This window comes from Podarcis raffonei, chromosome 4 (assembly GCF_027172205.1).
Source record: "Podarcis raffonei isolate rPodRaf1 chromosome 4, rPodRaf1.pri, whole genome shotgun sequence".
In the NCBI taxonomy this organism is placed as follows: domain Eukaryota; kingdom Metazoa; phylum Chordata; class Lepidosauria; order Squamata; family Lacertidae; genus Podarcis; species Podarcis raffonei.
Window position 1 is genome coordinate 72,512,860 of NC_070605.1, and position 25,334 is coordinate 72,538,193.

The 25,334-nt window shown below is 43.7% G+C and overlaps 1 protein-coding gene across 1 annotated transcript in view; it reads left to right on the forward strand.

The window, feature by feature from the left end:
• The window catches only part of DHRSX (dehydrogenase/reductase X-linked), a 101,313-nt gene extending 76,818 nt beyond the window's left edge, over positions 1 to 24,495 (forward strand). Inside the window, exons 6-7 of the mRNA XM_053387296.1 lie at positions 12,595 to 12,802; positions 24,021 to 24,495. Of these exons, the coding sequence (XP_053243271.1) occupies positions 12,595 to 12,802; positions 24,021 to 24,209 (397 nt within the window). The 3' untranslated portion in view covers positions 24,210 to 24,495. The remainder of the gene's footprint in view (positions 1 to 12,594; positions 12,803 to 24,020) is intronic.
• Positions 24,496 to 25,334: the final 839 nt, after the last annotated feature.

Consider the following 25,334-nt stretch of genomic DNA (forward strand, 5'->3'; position numbering starts at 1 on the left):
GAAATCATTTCAGCTGAAAAGTGCACAGTGAGTGTGTAGGGTTCAACCAGGCAGAGTGCCTTCTCGGTAGTGACACCCTCCCTCCAGATGTCAAGGAGATAAAGAACTCTGCAACTTTTAGAAGACATCTGTATTTGGAAGTTTTTAATATTTGATGCTTTATTATGTTTTATATATTCTGTAAGCCGCCCAGAGTGGCTGGGGAAGCCCAGCCAGATGGGCAGGGTATAAATAATAAAATCACCACCATCAGCTAAACTTTGGTTTTGTATAGTACATCCTTGCATTGTGAGAACTCATTCTTTTTCACAAGCCTTTTGCATGTGAGCTACACATTACCAAGGCCACATCCTCCTTTGCTGATCTGTATTTGCATACTTCATCAGAAGGTGCTTTTTAAGAAGTACAAATCCAAAGCTCACTTGGATATATGGAGCAGGTTTTTTTTTGAATCCTGGCTTGCTTACACACAGTGTCAGTGAGAGATGCATAGGCTTAATTTAGGGGTGCCATTTGGAGAGGGTGGAAGGGTAGTGAACTCCCTCTTCTCCTGGTATTTCAGGACTCGTGAGTATTCCTTTGGGTCACTTACAGCTTTGGTTACTTAGAAGTATTTATTTTTATACTGTCTTTTGACCCTGAGATGGCTTCCAAGGAGGCTCATTTCTCTCCCCCCTGCTTAAAAATCTTGGGAACTGTAGTTTATCCCCACACACCACCGGCTGGGTGAGGACTGCAGGGCCTGCTCCCTTCCAGGGCCTTTTCCAACTGGCCCAGGGGGCGTGGCCCAGGCCCTCTCTCCCAGCTATAAAGGGACTCCTGCTGCAGTGAGGCCTCGGACCATCGGCTGGGTGAGGACTGCAGGGCCTGCTCCATTCCAGGGCCTTTTCCAACTGGCCCAGGGGGCGTGGCCCAGGCCCTCTCTCCCAGCTATAAAGGGACTCCTGCTGCGGGGAAGCCTCGGACCATCGGCTGGGTGAGGACTGCAGGGCCTGCTCCCTTCCAGGGCCTTTTCCAACTGGCCCAGGGGGCGTGGCCCAGGCCCTCTCTCCCAGCTATAAAGGGACTCCTGCTGCGGGGAAGCCTCGGACCACCGGCTGGGTGAGGACTGCAGGGCCTGCTCCCTTCCAGGGCCTTTTCCAACTGGCCCAGGGGGCGTGGCCCAGGCCCTCTCTCCCAGCTATAAAGGGACTCCTGCTGCAGTGAGGCCTCGGACCATCGGCTGGGTGAGGACTGCAGGGCCTGCTCCATTCCAGGGCCTTTTCCAACTGGCCCAGGGGGCGTGGCCCAGGCCCTCTCTCCCAGCTATAAAGGGACTCCTGCTGCGGGGAAGCCTCGGACCACCGGCTGGGTGAGGACTGCAGGGCCTGCTCCCTTCCAGGGCCTTTTCCAACTGGCCCAGGGGGCGTGGCCCAGGCCCTCTCTCCCAGCTATAAAGGGACTCCTGCTGCAGTGAGGCCTCGGACCATCGGCTGGGTGAGGACTGCAGGGCCTGCTCCATTCCAGGGCCTTTTCCAACTGGCCCAGGGGGCGTGGCCCAGGCCCTCTCTCCCAGCTATAAAGGGACTCCTGCTGCGGGGAAGCCTCGGACCATCGGCTGGGTGAGGACTGCAGGGCCTGCTCCCTTCCAGGGCCTTTTCCAACTGGCCCAGGGGGCGTGGCCCAGGCCCTCTCTCCCAGCTATAAAGGGACTCCTGCTGCGGGGAAGCCTCGGACCATCGGCTGGGTGAGGACTGCAGGGCCTGCTCCCTTCCAGGGCCTTTTCCAACTGGCCCAGGGGGCGTGGCCCAGGCCCTTTTTGGAACAAACTTTTTGGGAAGGGTGGGAAGTGTTCTGCCATTGCTTCCCTGTTCTAGGTGGTTAATGTGCTTTAAAATGTCCTCAAGCAGTCGGTGGCAATTTAAATTTTTATTTCTTTTTTTCCTTTTTTCCTTTGTTGGGGGTGGGTGGGATGGATATTTGGTTGGGGATTAATTTTAGTATAATTGTTCTGTTCTTTTTTGTGGTTGTTGTTTTATTGGTTCTGTATAGTTTGCGTTTTGTTTTTAAGGGGCGGGATCAGGGCGGCCTGGGAGTGGGGCCCCAGCCAACACGATGGCTGGGACAAGTTCCACAGGGGGGGAAGCACTGGGACATCCGATCTCGGTGATCATGGGCAGGAGGCGGAGTTACGCTAAGACCAGATCATGTCATTACCGAGGAGGCAGGTTTAGTCGTTGTCTGAAGACTATCCCTGCCTCCGGGTCTGGCCTTGACCGGATGGATACTGGAATCAACAGGGGAAACCTACATGACCTGAAGGTGTTGCTGTGTAATGCCAGGTCAATGATGAATAAAACCACTGCCATCCACGACCTGATTGTGGATGGAGGATTTGACCTGGCATGTGTGACGGAGACCTGGTTGGAGGAAGCAGATGGGCCTGTCCTTGCCGCTGCTTGCCCACCAGGTTTCTCTTACACACAGCAACCCAGGTCATGTGGGCGGGGAGGGGGGGTTGCAGTGATTTTTAGGAAGTCACTAGCTTGCACCAGGCGTCCTACTGGGAAGATCCAGTTTTCTGAGTGCATGTTCTGGAAGTTGGGCAATAGGGGCAGTACAGGATTCCTTTTGGTGTACCGACCTCCCCGCTGCACCAAGGATTCCCTGTCTGAGCTGCTTCAGGTCGTGGCGGATTTTCTCCTGGAGACACCTAGTTTGGTTGTCCTAGGGGATTTTAACATCCATGCCGACACGACCTTACAAGGGGCCGCTCGGGACTTTGTGGAAAGCATGGCCTCCATGGGGCTGTCCCTGAATAAGTTTGGCCCAACTCATAGTCATGGACATGCCTTAGACCTGGTGTTCACCTCTAGTGACGTGGGTGATCTGACACTAAGTAAAAGTGAAACAAAAGAAGTGCCATGGTCAGATCACTTCCTGGTGCAACTGGACTTCTCCGCGACCCTTCCCCTCTGCAGGGAGGTGGGACCAATTCGGATGGTCCGCCCCCGCCACTTAATGGATCCAGATGGTTTCCAGAGAGTGGTAGGGGATGCTTTATCCCATGTTGATGGCCTTTCAGCTGATTCCCTGGTGGCCCGCTGGAATGCGGAGTTAACCAGGGCTATCGACTGTCTGGCTCCGAAGCGCCCTCTCCGATTGCATGGAGCCCGGACAGCCCCGTGGTTTTCTTCGGAGCTGAGGGCGATGAAACAATCGCTGAGACGGCTAGAGCGTCGGTGGCAAAAAACTCACTCCGAATCTGACCGGACACAGGTTAGAGCTCAACTTCGAGCCTACCAAGTGGCGATAGCGACGGCGAAGAAGACTTTCTTCACCGCCTCTATTGCATCTGCAGAAAATAGTAGCAGGAGACTCTTTCAGGTGGTTCGCAATTTAACGGAACCACCTTTACCACCGGGGCCTTGTAAAGACCCCAAGATCTCCTGCAACGATTTTGCAAAGTTTTTTGCAGATAAAATCACTCATATTCGGAAGGAGCTAGACACCACCGTGGGAGCAGGGCTGGGGCGGGAGAGTGCTAGAGCTCTGTCTGGTCAAGTTGCATGGAATCAATTTCAATCCGTTACCCCCGAGGATGTGGACAGGCTGCTTGGACGCGTGAAACCAACCACCTGTCTCCTTGATCCTTGCCCATCCTGGCTAATAAAAGCAAGCCGGGAAGGGCTGGGCGATGGGCTCTGCGGGGTGGTGAATGCTTCCCTCTGTGAGGGAACATTCCCAGATCCGCTGAAAGAAGCGGTCATTAAACCGCTTCTTAAAAAACCATCTTTAGACCCGGCCAGTATGGCCAACTATCGCCCAGTCTCAAATCTTCCATTCTTGGGCAAGGTGATTGAGCGCGTGGTTGCTGAACAACTCCAGGCACGCCTGGAGGATGCGGACCATTTGGATCCCTTCCAATCAGGATTCAGGCCTCATCATGGGACTGAAACTGCCTTGGTCGCGCTGGTTGATGATCTCCGGCGAGCTAGGGACAAAGGTGAGAGTTGTTTCCTGGTTCTGCTGGATCTCTCAGCGGCCTTTGATACAATCGACCATAACATCCTTCTGGACCGTCTAGAGGGGCTGGGAGCTGGGGGCACTGTTATGCAGTGGTTTCGCTCCTTCCTCCTGGGCCGTGTTCAGAAAGTGGTGGTGGGGGATGAGTGTTCAGACCCCTGGGCCCTCACTTGCGGGGTGCCTCAGGGTTCCGTCCTCTCCCCCATGCTTTTTAACATCTATATGAAGCCACTGGGAGAGATCATCAGGGGGTTTGGACTGGGTGTCCATCAATATGCAGATGATACCCAGCTCTACCTCTCTTTCAAATCAGAACCAGTGAAGGCGGTGAAGGTCCTGTGTGAGTGCCTGGAGGCAGTTGGAGGATGGATGGCGGCTAATGGATTGAGGTTGAATCCTGACAAGACAGAAGTACTGTTTTTGGGGGACAGGGGGCGGGCTGGTGTGGAGGACTCCCTGGTCCTGAATGGGGTAACTGTGCCCCTGAAGGACCAGGTGCGCAGCCTGGGAGTCATTTTGGACTCACAGCTGTCCATGGAGGCGCAGGTCAATTCTGTGTCCAGGGCAGCTGTCTACCAACTCCACCTGGTACGCAGGCTGAGACCCTACCTGCCCGCGGACTGTCTCGCCAGAGTGGTGCATGCTCTGGTTATCTCCCGCTTGGACTACTGCAATGCGCTCTACGTGGGGCTACCTTTGAAGGTGACTCGGAAACTACAACTAATCCAGAATGCGGCAGCTAGACTGGTGACTGGGGGCGGCCGCCGAGACCATATAACACCGGTCTTGAAAGACCTACATTGGCTCCCAGTACGTTTCCGAGCACAATTCAAAGTGCTGGTGTTGACCTTTAAAGCCCTAAACGGCCTCGGCCCAGTATACCTGAAGGAGCGTCTCCGCCCCCATCGTTCTGCCCGGATGCTGAGGTCCAGCGCCGAGGGCCTTCTGGCGGTTCCCTCATTGCGAGAAGCAAAGCTACAGGGAACCAGGCAGAGGGCCTTCTCGGTAGTGGCGCCTGCCCTGTGGAACGCCCTCCCATCAGATGTCAAAGCGATAAATAACTACCTGACATTCAGAAGGCATCTTAAGGCAGCCCTGTTCAGGGAAGTTTTTAATCTGTGATATTTTAGTGTATTTTTGGTTTCTATGGAAGCCGCCCAGAGTGGCTGGGGAAACCCAGCCAGATGGGCGGGGTACAAATAATAAATTATTATTATTATTATTATTATTACACACAGAGTTTCCAATACCTTCAACAAACTACAGTTTCCAGGATTCTCTGGGGGGTTCTTTAACTGTATGCTGGGTATGCAGCCACGGTTTGCAAAACAAAGCACCACAAAACCAACTTTTAAAATAATCAAAGAGCAGCATTAAAGCTTTTACATCAAAAACCATTTCAGGACAGGTAGACCAAGAATTATTTTGTCTTTCCTATTCACCTGAAGGTGTTCAGGAAGAGCAGGCTGCTGCCACAGGAAAAAACCACCCTGTCCTGCATTCCCATGAAATGCAATTCTTTTGTTTTGGTGGTGGGACATCTGACAGGGTCTTGGAAGATAACAAAAAGTAAACACAACAAATACCTTTAAGATTCATAACTTCTTAACAATTTAATCTTGGATATATCTCAAGAACAGGTTTCTGTACAGTGCTGTGACTCATCTTCCCCCATTCCCTTTGCAACACATACTACTGAAACCTGTAATGGTGCTCTGGTTTCCTCCTTAAGAGTTTTGGCTTAGCAAATTTCTTAAATGACATTTCAACAAAAGTCTCGTTTTAGCATGCAGTGTTTTGATAGCCTTTCTTCTGTGTTCTCCTCTGAAATTGCGTGGACATGAGAGAGCATAATGTAGGTATAATCATGCCAGCTAGAATTTCTCCTGAATGGGCGGCTGTCTTTTCCTGCCTGTTACAAAAGTACTTCAAGAGAGGAACTTTAATTTGCATTCCGGGCCTCCATATCTTTGAAATATCCCCCTCTTTTGTGGGGAAAACAGAAAGCAGCAGCATCTCCTTAAGATCCTCATTATAAAGCCCTTGGAGAGCAGTTGGACTAAACAGGAGGCCCACATTTTGTTAGTGAAATATTGTATGAAAAGTGGTTTAAACAGCTCTTTCCTTATATGTTGACTGTAAAATAGAGCATTGCACCTGCATTTGCTTATAGAGCTCCTTAGTGACTTCAGTAAACACAATAAGGTATTTTAAGAGTAGCCATTACATTACTAAATATTAATCTAGCTCACTTGTTTTCCTGTCTTCCACTGCTCGTGATTACCATTGTTACAAGTGAAATTGCCTTTAGACAAATGGCTGTAATGATTCCAGCCCACATATGCAACAGAAGGCTAGGCAGTAATTTCATCCCGAACTTACCTTTTTGCCTGAATATTTATTGCTGTGCTGTCAGTATAACAGCATGATAGATTAGGAGGTTTTGCATTAAAATGATTCTTAAGTAAAGTAGACATGAATATGTTGAATGAGCCCCTGCAGGACCTTTTTAAAGCTTCTGAAGCTTTCTTTGTTTCTTGGATACCTCATTTCAGAAGTTTTAGATCTTTGGAAAATTCATATAGTGAATACTATAAGTCTGTTTGTTCTATGGAATTCATTCCTGTCAATGTCCATTTAAACATTATGTGTGTTTACAGTTATGATAACCTCCATTTGTTTTCCAGTCAATAACTGTGAGTTACATTTATTGACTGTTACTGGTGGTGATGTGGGTTTTCCATGGGATTTTGAAATTCAAAAATATTCCCTTGAAGTTTAGAGTAATTTGCATTGGGTAATTTTCACTGGAGAATTTTCAGGTTTTGAGAGTTATCCAATTTAGTTTGCGTATTTTACTTGTATTTAGTAAGCAAAGCTAAAATTGTTGAAACTGCTAGGTTTGCCCAGTAATATATTTGCCGATTAACTTATTTTTCCATGTAAAAATTAAAACACTGGGGATTTTTCTGCCCTTCGTCATTTATTACTGATCTTGAGTATTGGACCCTAGTTCTCAGTCAGGTCCACTTTAAGTTATCAGGTAAAATAAGCACAGATACCACACACTGGCTAACATAAGCAATACATTTTGTATGCTATTTTCTAGGCAAGATTTGCCTAAAAACTTTTTTGATGGAAATACTGTTGTGGTTTGATTTTTCAGATTGTTTGATTTCCTTTATTTTGCTTGCTCTGGGATGTATTTCCATGAGGAGAGGGTTGCAGACCACATCAGTTTGGGTGACATGCTGATTCAAACCATGGCTTAGCTCACAGCAGTGAAGCAGACGGAGGACCACAGGAGGAGCATCATGGTGACAACATCCTCTCCAGAAGCCCACACACTTCCTTATTATAATAATTTAATAATAATAATAATTTATTATTTATACCCCACCCATCTGGGTGGGCTTCCCCAGCCACTCTGGGCGGCTTCCCAAAAAAATATTAAAATACTGTACTACATCAAACATTAAAAGCCTCCCTAAACAGGGCCGCCTTCAGATGTCTTCTAAAAGTCTGGTAGTTGTTCTCTTTGACATCTGGTGGGAGGGCGCCACTACCGAGAAGGCCCTCTGCCTGGTTCCCTGTAACTTGGCTTCTCGCAGTGAGGGAACCGCCAGAAGGCCCTCGGTGCTGGACTATTTGCTCAAAGCCATGATTTGCCTTGGTGCCCCATTTCTCTGACTGTGTTCTGTGGAACCCTGGGGTTCTGCAAAGCAGTACAAGGGGTTCTGCAATTTTTAAAAAATGTAATGGTGGAGAAGCATGTGCAGTGTGTGATTTCCACTGAGTTGCAGCCATTGAGATTAAATGCCCTTCCTCTTCTTCCCTTCCTTTCCAAGAGCTAAATCAGTGGTGCCCAGTGTGGGCAGGGCAGTGTTGGGTACCTGGCTTCCCAACCCTGTGCTTTGTTTTTCGTTACTGAAAGGGTGTGTGTGTGTGAGGCAGCAGGGAACTTACTTTTGCCATTGCCTTATCCCTCCATCTCTTTGTAGTTATCAGTAACACACTGCATTGGGAAGCACAGGAAGCAACACCCTGCCCACACCATACCACTACTGGGTTAAATTGGCTGTTGAATCACTTGTCATGGGAATTCTTTGTCCCCCTCTTAGCGCCTTCCATTGAGCTGCAGCCTGCAAGCAAGGGTTCAGAATGCTACTCCTTTTAACACTGACAGACGCAAGGGGAGTATTGGCTTTGTCCTCATTAGATCTGGGAAGTATCTGGGCAGCCGTTTCTACATACTGAGGGTTAAAGACATTCTGTGTTGGGAATGAAGGCTCTTTATGAGGCAAAAAAATAGTTGTCCAAGTTTCCTATATCATCTGAAGGCAGCCCTGTTTAGGGAAGCTTTTAATGTTTGATGCATTACTGTATTTTAATATTTTGTTGGAAGCCGCCCAAAGTGGCTGGGGAGGCCTGGCCAGATGGATGGGGTATAAATAATAATAATAATAATAATAATAATAATAATAATAATAATAATTATTATTATTATCATCATCATCATCATCATCATCATCATCATCATCATCATCATCCTTCTCAGAGCACCTGCATCTTTTCGCTCTTCTCATTTCTGCCTTACTTCTAGTGTTAGCCAGGCTGTGTTTCCCAGGTTGTTTAATTAGGTCCACAGTCTCGTCAACAGTGAGTTGATTTATGACCAATTTAGGGGCAGCTTGATGGTGAGAGAAGAAAAAGAAGATGGACAGGAACAACCCCCCCCAAAAAAGTCAAAATGTTCCTTCCACACTGTCTCTTCAGTACCCTACTGTGCTGCTGCTGCTACAGTTTGTTTGTATTGCATAAAGAGTTTAAGGGGTCAAAGGGTTGTATGAACAGAAACTTTAAAAGTTTTATAATTTTAAAAGGATAAAAGCCATAAAAATAAATAAATTGAAGCATACAGAAGTAGTCACCAGAAGGTTAAGATGGCGGCTGTGAGGCTGATTAGCTCTTTGGGGTAATTTACAAGGCTGGCTTCATAACATTTTACAGTGTTGCTCGCTGGGGATAATCGGAGCATGTAAACAACCTTGCTCTCAGCAGAAAAGAGGAAAAGTGGCCAGCAGTCAGCCCCCGTGTTACAGTTAAAACAGAGTTTTAAAAGAATTTTAAAAAGGAATCTGTGGAGCTCTGATAAGCGCATCTTACCTCAGCGCCACCTTGACCGAAAACCCTTTGTTACAACTCATGATTTGTCTCTAACACTGACAGAGATAAGGACTCTTTCTGGTCAGAGCCAAAACCTAAAGGATAACAAGCAAAGCAAAGGCTTCTCCCATCAGTGGCTATCAGCAGCAGAGTTTTTCAAAGTCTCAAGAGTTGATGCTTCTAAAAGTTGCAGCTCTGGCTGGCTCCTCCAATGATCAACTCCATTCCCCCTGTATATATTTCTGCAAGCATTCTGCTATATTTTTGTTTAAAGTGAAGGGTTCCAGCGCTTAAAAAAAAAAAACAGCTAGAGAAGCACTGTCTCAGTTTTGTATGCAAACAAAGTCAGTATGCTTGGAGAGCTTTCTGTTGAGGGCTTCATTCCATAGAACGTTGCCTCTGAATACCGGTTGCTGAAAATCCCAGGTAGGCCGAGTGCTGTTGTGCTGAAGTCCTACTTGCCTGCTTCCCACAGGAATGTAGCTGGCCACTGTGAAAACAGGATGCTGGACAGATGAGCCATTGGCATGCTCCAGCAGACTATTCTTAAGGAGAAAAGATTCATATTTGACTGTGTTCTTGCCCTATTTATCTGCTGCCGGTTAGAAATAAGTGTCTAGACAGCTTTAATAAACACTAGTTTGCTGGCTGCTCACCAACTGTTAGAGAAATCTTGGCAACATATATAGACGCTAATATCTGTAGACTTATTGCCAGAGACATGTGCTGCCTGCCTGCCTGCCTGTCTGCCTTTCACCCTGTTGTCTTTCATATTGTGTGTGTGTGTGCCATACATATATACACACACTCATGTGCATGTAAAGATCAAGATTCAGAGCATCCACTGTGTTTTAAGGAAAGAAGCAAAATAGCTAAAGGAGGATGATAAATGGAAAAGACGCCGCTTATGAGCTTATTTAGTATTTCAACCATAGTTTATAGATAGTTCTGCAGCAAAATGTGTGAAAAACTTACCTAAATCAATAGAAAGTCGTCATCTATAGTTGCACACAGGACTGAATCCAGTTGTTGATAATCTGCAGTTTCTTGTGAGCACTGGACTCTTGATGTAATCATGAAGCTCTATCCTGCCGGGAAGATCAGTCTTATTCAGGCATCCTTGAAAATTGGAAATTCCACCTCAGGGAGGGCACAGAGATTAGCATTCCAGCTCTAACCTGTCTACCATCCTCAATGCCTTCAAGCAAGAAGCCTGTTTCTACCCATTTAGGCTCTTCAGCTTACAGATGGTGATGGGAATTGGGAAGCTAGCATTATCATCTTTGTGTGTGGAATTTCCATTTTATAATAATGTCTTTGATAGGACTACCTTATCTCAATTAATAGGCCAGACATTCAATCTAAAAGGATGATTTTTTAAAAAGGAATAGTGCATCAGTCTTGCATATAATGGCAAACTGGCCACCGAGCATAATGCTAGAAATTACGCAAATAATTTCCACATTCCATGCAACTAAAAACCTGGTTACCTGGTTACCTGGCTAAAGGACTGAATATATCTATGGCTGTCTGGGTTTTTTTCCCTTAGCTTAGACAACAGCGATGTTTTACAAACATAAGGCACAAAACATTAAGAAAGCTTTATGAGTTCTAGAGTGCTTCTGTTTTCCACACCAAGTGCTGAAGCCAAGGTGTATTGCAGCATTTTACATGCGGCCTTTTGTTAGAAGTCACGTTAAGGTATGCAGAATAACAGTGCTTTTGTTGAAACATTTAGCAATCTGCCTACGCCTGAGTACATTCTTAATATACTGCTGTGCCCCCTAGACAGATTAACACCTTGGAAATTGGAGGGAGGTAGATTGGGAAAGGAAGTGCCAGGGTTTTTGATGTGTAGAAAATACAAGTGGTTTGTGGCAGCCAGGAAATCCTGGCTTCTGGCAACATTGAGGTTAATTATAGCTGTCTTTTGTGAGCTGTGCACAATTACGTGTCTCTGAAGAATGAGCCCTAACAAGAAGGCAGGGTAGAGGGAAAAAAGGCCTCCAGGAACCTAGAAGTGACATCAAGTAGCCACTTGACGTATTATTCTGACCTTGCGTCAATCAATATGCGTCATTCTCCCCTTCAGGTGTAGTGCATTTGTCAGCAGTTTAAAAAAAATGAATAAAAGAACATGGCACAAAAGGAACAGAAGTTGAAGCATAGGCCTTGGTAGGCTCATGTTGTCCTCTCTCTTTCTCTTTCCACACAGCGCATACCATCTTGTGCTCAACTGAGCATGAATTTGCAGTAAAGTGGTACCTCGGGTTACAGACGCTTCAGGTTTCAGACACTTTAGGTTACAGACTCCGCTAACCCAGAAATAGTACCTCGGGTTAAGAACTTTGCTTCAGGATAAGAACAGAAATCATGCTCCGGCGGCGCGGCAGCAGTGAGTGGTCCCATTAGCTAAAGTGGAACCTCAGGTTAAGAACAGTTTCAGGCTAAGAACGGACCTCCAGAACAAATTAAGTTCTTAACCTGAGGTACCACTGTATTTGGAGCACAACCTAAGCTGCTGTTGCAGCCAGAAACAGGAGGTCTTGTCATGTTCTGGAATAAGGTGTAACCCTTAAAATGTAGTACAGCCAGAAACTGAACAGTGTTAGAGGAGTAACTGATCCAGAGGTTTGGGGGGGGGAAGCTATTTTCCCCTGCACCACCTCCAAAGTTCTACCATTCGACCCCAGAACAGGTATTAGCATTTCATATCTAGAGAGAATTGAAGCCAAGCTCTTTCATTGTTCAAGTCCTGTGCTTTAATCGTGCAAGTGAGAGAATGGGCTGTGATCACAAAAGTGCACTTGAGCTTCTTGCTAGTGTGTCTGTACTATGTATCTCTTTTTTTAATATGCGGCTGTTAAAATTTGCAGGTAATTTTACACTGTGTCGAGTTAACTTTTCCATATGCTGAAGGCTCTTTGTCTCACACTTTCATGTTTGTTTTCCATTTTATTCAAGCCATATTTAGTTTTCAATGCTAATACAGTAAGTGCAACAGTTCTTTCTTGTGAGATCTGTGAAGCAGAGGCTGCCTATTTTTAACCTCTATAAATGTAATAAGAGACTTCCGGAAGTCACAGGAAATCACACATATGGTGTTCTGAGATTCATAATTTAATTCTCCCAAGGGAGAACAATACCAGTCGGGTGCCAACACTACAGTTTATATTAACAGGCAGGTTTATCTAAAGCACTTTCCATAAATGACACAATGAAATCTACTGAAATAATCACTTTGGCTACTGCAAGCAATGTGCTTTGAGACGATAAGCCCATTTGAGGGCCATTTTGTCGTATTGCTGCTTCTCTTATCCACTTCTCTATAATTTATTAAAACTTGTAACCAATCATGTGTCCTATAGCACACAGTTACCTTCAGAGAATTAATTCGCTTCTGTGTTTCTCCACCCCGTGTAGTTGCTTGTATTCACCCCACGGAGCCTACGCCCAAAGCAAACTTGCCCTTGTTCTGTTTGCCTACCGACTACAACATCTCCTGACAGCAGAAGGGAGCCACGTGACTGTTAACGTTGTAGATCCCGGAGTAGTGAATACTGATCTCTACCAAAATGTCTGCTGGGCAGCGAAAATGGTCAAGTGGATGACAGGCTGGCTTCTCTTAAAGGTACCTGGGGGTATTGTCAGAGTGTCATTTCGTGATGAGGTCTCCTGTGCATGGCTAAAGATCTATTCAATATTGCTAGTGGCTCACAAATTTTTCATCTCTTCTTGTTGTGTTCTTCCTGTGCTGCTAACATGAATCAGAAGCACCTCTGCCTTAGGAAGTTAATATTGCACACAGGTGGCCAGCTGGAAGACCAGCTAGTCCCCAGCTGGTTTTACACTTGCCCTACATGGCAGGTCAGACTTGGCGCTCACATGATGCTGCACACCCAGGCAACACGTCTTTGGCCAATAGCTTCACACAAGGCACTGCTTCTACATTAGCTATCCAGCTTCCAACTCCAGTGACATAAGGCTTCAGGGACATTTCTCCCTTTGCTCATGAAAGGTTGAATACAGGCCTCAAGGACTGCCTCTTTCCATTGGAACCTACCCAAAATCAGATCATCTTCTGAGACCCTTCTTCATGTGCCACCTCCCTGCTGTTTGCACTAGTGCAACGTTCTTACTTTAATCCCACCTTTGTGAATTTTAGAATGAAAGGGCATGGTTGGGATAACAAACTGTTGTACAGTTTATAAGTCTGACATGTACAGTATCTCACAATGTGAAAAGCATGGCAGACTTCTCCAAAGGCCTTTGGTCAAACCCTCAGACGTAAATTCCACTAAGTTCTGCATGGCTTACTCACAGGTTAATAGGACTGTAGTCTGAATTCAGTGGGTAGTAGTCAACTAAGTTTTACTCCAACTTAGACCCATTCAAATTAATTAACATGATTCAGATAGGTCAATTAATTTCAGTAGGTCTACTTTGGGTAAAACTTAGTTGACGATCACCCAGTTAACATGATGCTACACATCTACTTTTAGATAAAATTGCAGAAATAGTTACAAAGGGGAAATATGTGTTTGTCTTTCATATATATTTGAAAGAGTTTACTGAAATAAAGTTGTGTTACACTAAAATCTTCCCTAATGTTGGATTAGGGCCTAGATTGTTCACACTTGGCAGGTGGATTTAAAACTTTGATATGAATATACAACCAGTATAGTGAAGTGTTTATAATCTGAAATAGTGTATAAAACCAAATTCTTAATACAATAAAACCATTCATTGGAAATACCTGATAATACTGTTTAAAAATACTACCTTAAAAGAAAAAGTGAATTGTTGACAATACACCGGGGGGTGGGGGGGGACATTTCTGAAGGGGAAAAAATTGTTTTATGACTTAAGTATAGATTGTTTTCTCTAGTGTGATTTGCATCCAGTGGCATATTCTTCCAGTGGCAGATAATGCAAAAAAACTTCAGCCTGGACCCACCATAAGCAAGTGGATTGGAATCTGTCAATGTGATTCTAGTAGGCTGAATTAAATCGTGCCCTTTGTGCTTTCAAGTATGTTTCTTTTATTCTGGTCAGATAAGCTCCATGTCCTGGCCTGATTTTGGAGAGTCCTGCTGCAGTCCTCTGGGAAATAATTGGGCACTGATCTGCTGTAACGACGGCTGTGATCCGTTAACACTTCACAGAATTACTGATCTATGCATGTGCCCCCTGATGTAAATCCATGCTGAAATTAAAAAACAATGAGAATGCTGAATCACAGTGCATATGTGAACTGTCAGGAAGTAAATGCTGCACTGAACTGAAACATAGGTTTCTTAAAAGTGCCCAGGCTTGCTTGCTTCTTTCTTTCTTTCTTTCTTTCTTTCTTTCTTTCTTTCTTTCTTTCGAAATGTCTGTCTTTATATAATGCTCTGAGGTTTAGTCTCCAAGGAATTAGGCAAGTAGGCAGCATTTCTCTGGCAAAAAACAACTATAGCACACACACCCTTTTTTTTACCAGCCATTTTGGCCCATGTAAACTTCTCATTTAGAAGGAGACACTGAGATGAAATGTGCTTGAGAAGAAAATGTGTGCATTTGCTTACTGCATGTTATTGTATTATAGAGCAACCTTGGTGGAAAACATGTAGCATTTAGTTGTCCATGAAGTAAAAATGTTTACAGCAGAGTACTGGGATACATTTGCTCACTCTCCTAAGCTGAGATTTCCCCTTTTTTATTATGTACTAAGGATCCTCCAGCCACAGGTTTGGGTTCCAAATCCAAATGACCTGTATAGTCCTTTCTGCTTCAACAACTTCTTTCTGGTCTCTTTCAGTGGCTTCTTGTCTCTCCTGCGGTTTGCCATCCACTTTCCTGTCAGACTCAAAACACAACCCCCTTCCATCCGCAAATGGACTTCCCACACGTGTATCCTATCCCTGTCTCTGTGGTCCTTTCAGATGCCTCCTTGACATCTTCCCTTTAATCCTAAGCATTTCCCTTTGAAAGTCAGGGTAATGTTTTGTATAGCAGTTTCCAGGAACTAGCTCAAAGAATTCTAACCCAGGATCCATGTGCCTCACCATTAGGGACTTTTGTAGCCCGTAACACTACATATAGGAATGTGAGCTATCATCCTGATCTTCTTTGCCAATAACATCTTTTTAAAAAAAAAAGAGAGAAAGTGAGTGAGAGGATCTTACCGCACATGTAGTCATTGCGCTGAAGAATGACAATGCTTTAAGAAATTTGGCAGGTTACAAAAAATTCCCACTTCTACCTATTATTTGTCACTGTCAGTAAAGTGCAAGCAGTAGACAAGAAACGTTGCAATTATCTTCCAGTTAATACTCTCCCAAGTCAAAAAGAGGGCAGGGGCTATGGCATTTCTGACAAGCAATTAACTAGCCTTCATTCCAACACCCCAGGGCGGGGTTGGGAGGGGGACCTTCTAGCGATTCTTTAACGATAGAAATTATAATCCCAGGATGTGAAAGACAGCAGCAGTCTTTCCTTTAAGACAGCAATTTTAAAGATGGACAGGGAAGTGGGAGCATGTGTGGTCCTTTCTGCTGCAGCCTCCATGTTGTAAAATTCCACAAAGGCATTAAAGTAATACATTGGGGTGGGGCCAGCCGTTGTTCACAAATGCAGTCTTATGTTTATATTTCAAGTATTCTGCAAGGTGTAAGCAGGTCTCTTCCCAAGGCTGGGTGGTTTTCTAAGAAACAATTAGAAATGGAAGAGCAAAAAAATAATTCCGGAAGTGGGCATGGTTTTGAATAAAAGCCCTGGCTCTTGTCCAAAGAAGATAATGGAGGAAGTACTTTCCAGCTAATTAAGACTGCTGTCCTATGCTCACTTGAAGTCAACAGGACTTCTGATTAGTCTGGTATAGGATCACACTGTAAGGCTGCCTCTGAGGAAGGCCTTTTGAACCTACAGTAAGGCTAACTGAGCACAGTGGGACTTCCTTCTGCATAAACATGTTGGGCTATAGATCGCCTCTGTGCCTTCTGCAAACACAGAGACAAGCTCTCGAGAATAACAGTTATCCAAATGTATTGATTCTCGTGTATAGCTCCATCTCTCCCTTACTCTGTTCCAATGATGTTGCTTGTGATTTACCTATCTTAACATATTAGATGAAGGACACACACCACAGAAAACTTGATATGGAATAACTGAACACACTTAAAATTGCTTAGTTTGTCCTACTGCCTGAACTATTTTATATACAGTCATAACTTGGATCCCAAACGCCCTGGAACTCGGACGTTTTGGCTCCCAAATGTCGCAAACCCAGAAGTGATTGTTCCGGTTTGCAAATGTCCTTTTGGAACCCGAACGTCCGACAGGGCTTCCTTGGCTTCTGATTGGCTGCAGGAGTTTCCTGCAGCCAATCAGAAGCCACAATTTGGTTTTCGAACATTTTGGAAGTCAAACAGACTTCTAGAATGGTTTCTGTTCAACTTCCAAGGTACGACTGTAGTGTTGTTGTTGTTTGTTTGTTTTCATGATGCACCTCTATTTTTAAGGCTGCAGACTTACAAGAAAACATGTGTAGGTTTGCACTGCAAGAGAAGTGTTTTTACAATTGTCTCATTAATGAATTGTTAAATGGATTGTACATAAATTTTGCTTTTATAGTTGCCCTGAAGGAAGAGTCATAAGACTTGCAATGTGCTAGACTCATAAATCACCCTTTTCTTCCGTTTCTTTTTGCTTGCTTTCACTTGGTTTCCCCCACCTCTTGTATTGTTCCTTCTCTGGATCAATTAAAGCCCAGTTAACTTGTTTGCATCACTTGAGCAAGTTTAAAAATCAGTACCATGGAATGTCTATAGATTAGTGTTTACTGATCTCAAAACAAAGAGCATGCTGGAATTCTTACGTCTGAAATAATAGGCATCCATTGCTTTATGGTGCTATACATGGCCTTAATTAGTTAGTGGCTTTCTCCTAAAATTAGTAATATTCAGTAGCAGTGTGTAGGGCAAGGCAGAGCCACCCTCCTCACTCCTTCTTCACTGTTTACTTGGACTGGGAAGGGAAGGGAAAGTCAGCAAGGAGGTTAAGACTACATAGATGAAGCAGCTGGAGCACTGGATTAGCAACAGTGCTTGTGCCACTGATCCAACAAGCCACCTTGCCACTGCCCTGCTCTGTCCTGCTGTCAGCCTGTTCTAGGCAAGGAGCAGCAACACTGGTGTCAGAAGTGTGGCTTCATAGATCTACCACACATGCCACTGCTGAAAATATTGTCTAGAAGGCATGCATTCTTGGTAAGAGAGCTGCAAATTAATGGTGATTGCTCCTATTTTGATTAAGCAATGAAATACAATAAAGCAAAAAAATGTTATTTTTAAAAATATTCTGAAACAGAAATCTGAATTGCCACATGTTCTTCAATTTTACTCTTAAGTACCTACACAATACAAGTCAAATAACAAACATCTCTCTCATTAGCCTTAAGTGCTTTTTGTCACAACAGCACTATGGAAATGCATCATTCTTGTCTAGGTTTTTAATATTTTTCTTTTGCTTCTCAGTGTTTTTAGGACCTTCCTTTTACCCTCACTTGAGTTGATTGTTTAAAACAGCCAATGTACAACTTACTTGAAGTGATGAGAGCACAGGTTTAGCAAGCGGGAAATAATTAAAGCAATTTATCTCACTGAGTGATGCAGCCTGTTCAGTTTGAATAAAAATTAACTTAATTTTATTTTCCTCCATCTGTGTTCCAGGCCTAAGGCTTTGCAAAGTTCACAAACAATTGTAATCCTCTTAGTGAGCGCATATTTAAGAACCAAAAGGTCAGCCATCTTTCATTCATTCATCAAAGTTATTGTACAATTAAAGAAAAGCAAATAGCTGTTTTAAGTTTTGTTTTCAAAGGGTGCTGATCAGACTAAGGCCCTATGAATTTCTCTAAATGCTTAAAGCTCATCCACACTTCCTCTTGTCACACTGCTTTCCCTAGAGGAAAACCACTATTTAGTGCTGAAACAGAGCAAACCGGAGGAGACCAGGGGGAAGAAGAGCTGGTCACTGCAGGCGAGAGAGACAGCTTGGCTCCCTCCTTCCAGCCTGACTTATCACTGCCTCTTAGCCCCACTCCTCTCCAGCCTCCGCTTCTGCATCTGATTCTGAACTACTCTCTGCCACAGACTCTTCCTGCTCACTAAACCCTGTTGCTTCTTCAGCTTCCGACACCTCCTCCTCCCCCTTGTCTTCAACTTCTATTCACTCATCGTCATCCCAGCACCACTCCCCTGGCTCTGAGTCTTCTTCCTTTAGGGATTCCCCAGCTGGCACCTCCCACACTCTTCTGCATCCAGCCAGTCCTTGACACTGAGCATGCTCAGTGGCCATGGAATGCTGAGAAGAGAAAACATAAAACTGTGGGAGCAGGGCAGATTTTCTGGAAACAGGGCATGACTGGCTGGAACCCTGCACTGTAACGTTTTGTTGCAGGTTCCACTTCTACACTAGTATTTGCATTCTTTGTACACTATAGAGTGTCCTTCATTAGTATTTTTTTTTATTTTTTGCAGATATAGCCAAAGTACCTTTTTAATATGCTGCAATTTACATCTAAACCATCTTCTGCTGCTTTATTAGTACAGTTCTTAATGAAGCACCATGGAAGAAGGGAGGGGGGAACCATATCTGCATTATTTATTAGATCTGCAGCAAATGCTAGTCCTTTAGGAGCAGGCAGAACATTTGGAGGCTGTGTAGCTTATTAGGAGAAAATGCCTTTATGCATGTAGTTAATCTAGTGGCTTTTAAAAATAGTTCATTAGTGTAAACGACCAATATATACAATTTTTTTTTTAGTTGATATCAACTTGAGCACTACCATAGTTGCCCTTCTAGGATTGGGGTAGAAATAAAGGAGAGAAGCTATGCTGCTATTACTAATCAATGTTTATTTTATTAAAAATGCTATTCTTCCTCCTCTTTTTTTTTTTTAAGAAAAGATATAGGTATTATTTTTCTAAATTCACATTGTCTTGTTTGTGGTATATTCCTATAACATCTTAAGTATTTTGGCCAGATAAAGGTTTTAAAATTGGTAACAAAGCTATCTTTTCATGGATGATTGCCATTCGGATTGTCTGCAAAGGAAAGATAGGCACAGAAAGAAACCTGGACAATCTAGTCTTTTGTAATCACTTCTCTATAGGCTCGTTGTTGAATGAAGCTTCTTTAGATGAACAATGCAAGTAACCTTGAGACTAATCATATGCAGGACAAACCTTTTTATGGAGAACCAGTAGTTTATCAAATTTCTCTTGGGTCTTCTGGTACATCCCAGAAGCAGAAGGGTGAACATGGAGGATTTTAAAGGAAAGAAATAAATAAATAGAAAAACAGAAAACAGGAAGCTGAGAGAGAGAGAGAAATTATCTATAATGTTTTGAGAAACGAATGGCCTGCAGATTGCTGTACCGTATTGTCTGTCATTTTCTGTTGACTGTGTACTCTTGTCTTTACTTAACCATTATGACATTTGCACAACATACAAAATGACTTTAAAAAAACACTTCTTGTATCTTGAGCGTTCAAAGATGCTTAGTCTTTGATAGCGTATAACAATACAATGTGTGCAAGCAGCATGTCTCGGCAAGGGACATAGTTTTGTAAAGTGGAAAGAAAACATACCACTTTTCATAATAAATGCATTTATAGCTACGTATTATGTGTGCCCAGTATCATCTCTGTAGTCTTCAGGCTTCAAAGAGTCTGCCTAAAGATTTTCATAGCTTTCCATGCCACTGAGTTTCTTTCATCCTGCCCCAGTTGCTATAGTGATTCATCTTTCATTGGTCCCCCTCCATCCCCAGGGCTGGAAAAGGTTATCAATAAGATAGGCTTAGGTAATTAGTTTTCACAGGAGTAAGAATTAGACCCATGTGGGCATGTAGTGTGTCTTGGATTATGTTAGTCTGCAGTGTCCTGTAAATAAACAGGGCACCAACTCAGCTCTGGAAACAGATTGTAATACTTGCTCACACCTTTCACATAAAAATTATGTTTTGTCTGAACATTTCAGAAGGACAGGAGTTAAAACATTCAAACAGAAGTATCATAAGCTCAAGATGAATCTACACAAGGCAGGTTATCATAGCAATTTCCAGAAAAGGAGCCACGCTAATCCATTGCAGCAAGGAATTGTGTTGCTTATTTACCAAAGTTTTCACATGATCACAATGCCCATATCACCCCAGTGTTTGCTGAGAATTGCAAAACGCACCTGCCTGATGTAACATCCAGTTGTTGAAACAGTACATGGTGACATAAAGATTGTTCATGCACTTCAGTCTTTAGTTCCAAGTAAGACCCCCACAGTTGTGTCAAGGTCTAAGCCAAAGGCGTGAAGAAGAGAAGAAGAGTTTGGATTTGATATCCCGCCTTTCACTCCCCTTCAGGAGTCTCAAAGCGGCTAACAATCTCCTTTCCCTTCCTCCCCCACAACAAACACTCTGTGAGGTGAGTGGGGCTGAGAGACTTCAAAGAAGCGTGACTGGCCCAAGGTCACCCAGCAGCTGCATGTGGAGGAGTGGAGACTCGAACCCGGTTCCCCAGATTACATGAATACCGCTCTTAACCACTACACCACACTGGCTCTGAGAGAGGAATCTTCTTGTCATGTGTGCTTGAATCAGTTGGTTCAGGATCTGTGTTTGATGTGGGCTGTTGCTGAGCCTATACAAGAGGAAATCATTAAAGGAAACAGTAGTTAAGGAGCTCATTTTTGGATTGGACCATGTGATATTCATTCCACATTTTTGAAGCTGTTAGTAGTGTTAAGCAAGGCTCAATTTTCTATGTGGTGGGATTTATCATCCGAATGAAACGTGCTGGTGGGGAGGAGATTGCCCATAGCTTTGTTCTGTATTTAAGCAGTACTTTTGGGTGTTTGGAATTTGTGAATAAGGGGAAGCAAGCTAAAATTAAATCCCAAACAATACCAAAATAGTGTTTGTTGGACGCCAAGTGCTCTAAGAAAAGTAAGTTTTCCTGTAGTTGTCTGGCCGTTTGTTGCTCAGTAAAAAGTGATATGAGGTGAATATGTTTCACACAAGAGGCTGGTTTTGACCTTTAAAATCCTTGATAGTTGGGATTTGTAGATCTCGGAAATGCCTTAGATTAACTCCCACCTTTCTTCAAGATTGCTGGGTAAAACCCTGCTTGAAATTCCATCAGGAGATCAAGATGGTGGCAGTGGAAGACGAAGGCCTTTTCTGTAGGAGCCTCAAGGCTCAGGAATGAGGTCCCAGAGGAGCAATATTAAACATAACTCTGTAATATTCAGAGATCAGTGCTTCTGAATTTGTTATTGTAACTGTTTTCAGCGGGTCTATAGATTTACTTTTTCCCATTCTATCCTGAAAAAGCAGAATACGCATCTGATGATGGCCCACCATTTTGGTATGGATATTTTTATTTTAGGAGTATAGTCACATTTGCAAGTTGCCTCAGATGGTAGGGGAGGTCAGGTAACACCTTTTAAGTACAGTCTCAGTGTGTTTAGGTTCCTTGTTTTCCCTGATGAAACGAGGCAATTATTGAAAAATAGGGGATCAATAATATATGAGGCTGGGGCTGGGGGATCCAAATCTGTGAATAAAAATTTAAAACTTTGTAAGAATGTTTTTGTAAAGCCTAGGATAGGAAGTAAATCTGTTAAATGTGGGACAAATTATATCATATGAATACAAAATGTTGCTTTTTGTTTGTTTGACACGTACTAGTTTTCTCTTTGACAGCACAGCACTTTGATGATAATTATTTGTGTCAAGTGAAATCCTCTAGTTTACCTTGCTGTGCTGGATTGAGCCTCACAATCTTCCTTTGCCGTCACCCTGGTTGTTGTGGTCTCTGGCTCATAGCGTGTTACTCAACAGCATGCATTATATACACACATACATACAACTTGCACCTTCATCTGCTTGTGGCAGATTAAAGGACATTTCATCCTGGTAAAATGAATAATTACACCAGAGATTTCAATATTGCTGCTTGCTTTCAGTAATGCATTAATTTTGCTGCTGAGAAAGGAACAACTTGCCATTTCTGTGTAATGCTGCTGTATTGAGATTGAAAATCCTTGGATCAAACCCACGGCAGTGAATAAACCACAGTTTCAAAATCCCTGTAGGCATGCTATGACCTCAAGCTCTACCCATGTACAACTGTAAGCAAAATGCCAGAAGCTGACATTTGCAAAGAGATTAATGATTTTGAAAAACTTCGTGTTGGTTTAGCCAGCTTGGATCACCTGAAATAACCTGATATTCAGACGCTGTGATATTTTGCCCCACAGCCTAATGAATATGAAAGTGTTACAGGTAGGACATCCTGAAGCTTAAGGTGAAATAACAGTGATACTCACATCCAGATTGCTCATTCTCCAATAAAATGACCCTGTCCCAGATTTTAAATACCCTGTCTCAGATTCCTTAAATTTCGGGCCTACCGTCTTTCCTCCCTTTCTCTTCTTATCTCTTCCTTCCCCTCTTCTGTATACTGAAATGTAGCAAGACATGCCATTTTACTTCCACATTTTTCAAACTTACTGCAGTGGCTTGAAAAAAACACACTATAGGATGCAACCCAGTTCCTTACCAAGAGCAGCAATATATGAATGGGAGAGGACGTTGTGTATGCAGAGGGCAGTGGATCACCAGGAGAATAGGTTGCTAATCTATTTCTAATGATGTTGTAATTAACAAGATTAAACAATTAATTTGCAGTTGGGGAAAGAAGAAAGCTTAAATCAGGTCTCACAAAACTAACTCGGGATTATATAATTTTGAGGACAGCTGTCTAAACATCACCTTGAAGCACAAGATGTATCTTTCTACATTTGCAAACTTGACAAGTTTGATTTTCATTGGTCTCTCCCAACAAAATATGTGTGTGTGTGTGTGTGCATGTGCATACACACAAACAATTGTGATAAATTCAGTGGGTTTTTCCTAGAAAAATCAGTGCTGGTACTCACCATGAAGTTAATACAGTAAGTGCCACACTTTTTAAGAACAACAAAAAGAGGTGCCAGTACTGTGTATCCTTCCCCCTGAGGGGGGAGCACTGGTGGTAATTATTGATATATCAAGATTTCTCCTCATAGAATGATAGTTTCCAGAGTTCCTTGGTCAGAGTGCTGAGGAATGGGGGCATTACTAGTTCTTGTATTGTTTTGTAAACAGATGCCCTGTCTAGTAAAAACAGTAACAGAATCTGTGTTGCCATGTCAGGTCCTAAAACTGAAAGAACTAGGTGGTTTCTAAGCAACAAAGAACCCCCATACCTCTCCCCCCCACACACAATTATAGAGGGGAGTGGTGAAGGCAAGCTAAAGGCAGAGATGTGATACATTTATCTTTGCTTAAAGTCCTTGAGAGACAGTACTTCTACGTAATCTGCCCGTGGGGATCGTTCTGTTCATTGTGGTGTTATATTTGTCAAATGTTACTACACTATGTAACTTGACAATTGCCTCTTGTTCATAGAATAACTAGCTCATAGACCACTTTAGCAAGTCTCGAGGGAAGAAAACTTGCCCTCAGTGACGCACAGTCTCTCCCCATCCCCCCCCCTCTCCACCCCCACTCCCTCTATCTCTGCCTCTCTCCCCCCCCCATCAACTCCACCAAACCAAATATATTCAAGAACTGGGCTTATATGGTTTGCTTATAGACATAACCTCTCCCCCCCACCCCACCTACCAGTTAGCCAGTGCTTGAAATATGACTTGGAAGTAAGTTCATGCTCATGTCTTGATAAACCTTATTCTGTGCATTCCTGTTCTACTTGATATTGATTGATTGATTGATTGATTGATTGATTGATTGATTTCTAATCCACAGAGCCCAGAAGAGGGTGCATCCACATCAATCTATGCAGCAGTTTCACCAGAGTTGGAAGGCGTTGGCGCCTGCTATCTTTGCAACGAGCAAAGGACAAAATCTGCGGACGTCTCCTATGATGAGGAGTTGCAGAAAAGACTCTGGACAGAAAGTTGCAGACTTGTTGGGATCCCTGATACAGCACCGTAGGAGGGCTCGGAAAATAGCCACAGCTTGCTGTGTGAATGCAATACGTCCCACCGGCCTCTGTTGTGTGGCATCACTCATACTTCCGGAATTCACTGTTCAGTCACGCCGGCAAATAAGAACTCTGTTTGAGCTACCAGTCAGCTAGTGGTGGTGGCGGCAGTGGTGATGATGGGCAAGTGGTTCCCATCCAGAATTGTGTGTACGGTGGTTTTTGAACTTGACCATCCATTTTGTAATCATGATGTTTCAGTCTGTGATTAAATATATATATATATCTTTAACCTTATGTAGAATTAGGGGTTTTCTTTCACACAGAGACGGTGAACCGCCAAGTCCCCCAGTTGTTGCTGGACTAACACTTCCATCTTTCCTGACCAATGGCCATGCTGGCTGGAGCTGATGAGAGTTATAGTCCCAAAATTCATGGAGAGCCACAGGTCCCCCACCCCTGCTGCAATATCAGTAAAAAGGTACTGTTTCGTGAGGCTGAAACATATTCAACTTAAGGCAAGCTCTTCAAAGCTCTAGTGTAGGCATTTTGTGTGCCTTTCAGCAACTTAAAGAAGCTGGAGTTTCTTTCCTTTGTACGACAGGGCCTTTTCAGTAGTGGTTTCTCATTTGCGGAATGCCCTTTCTGGTGAGGTGGGTCTGTCTCCATCATTATTGACTTTCACAAGGAATCTGAAAATCATAAAATTGTAGAGTCAGAGGGGACCCTGACAATCATCTAGTCCAATCCCCTGCAGTGCAGAAATATGCAGCTGTCCCATACAGGAATTGAACCTGCAACCTTGGAGTTATCAGCACCATGCTTTAACCAACTGGGCTATCCTTGTATGATTAAGAATGCTATGTATGATTAAGAATAGCTTAGGACTCTTGCCATGTTTTAGATAGCTGACCATTTAACTTGACCAAGCTGTTACATAGAATCATAGAAGATTCTATGCCCGAAGAGTCTAAGAATGATCATCTGTACTTCATTTCATGCCCACATAGGCCAGGATCCAGAGGTACTCAAGATCTAGAGGCACCCAAGGTCTTGAGCATGCCCAGATGAGTTTATTTTTAAAAATTTGATGGACGGAATCATCATGCTATATCACAAACACAAGTCCATACCTC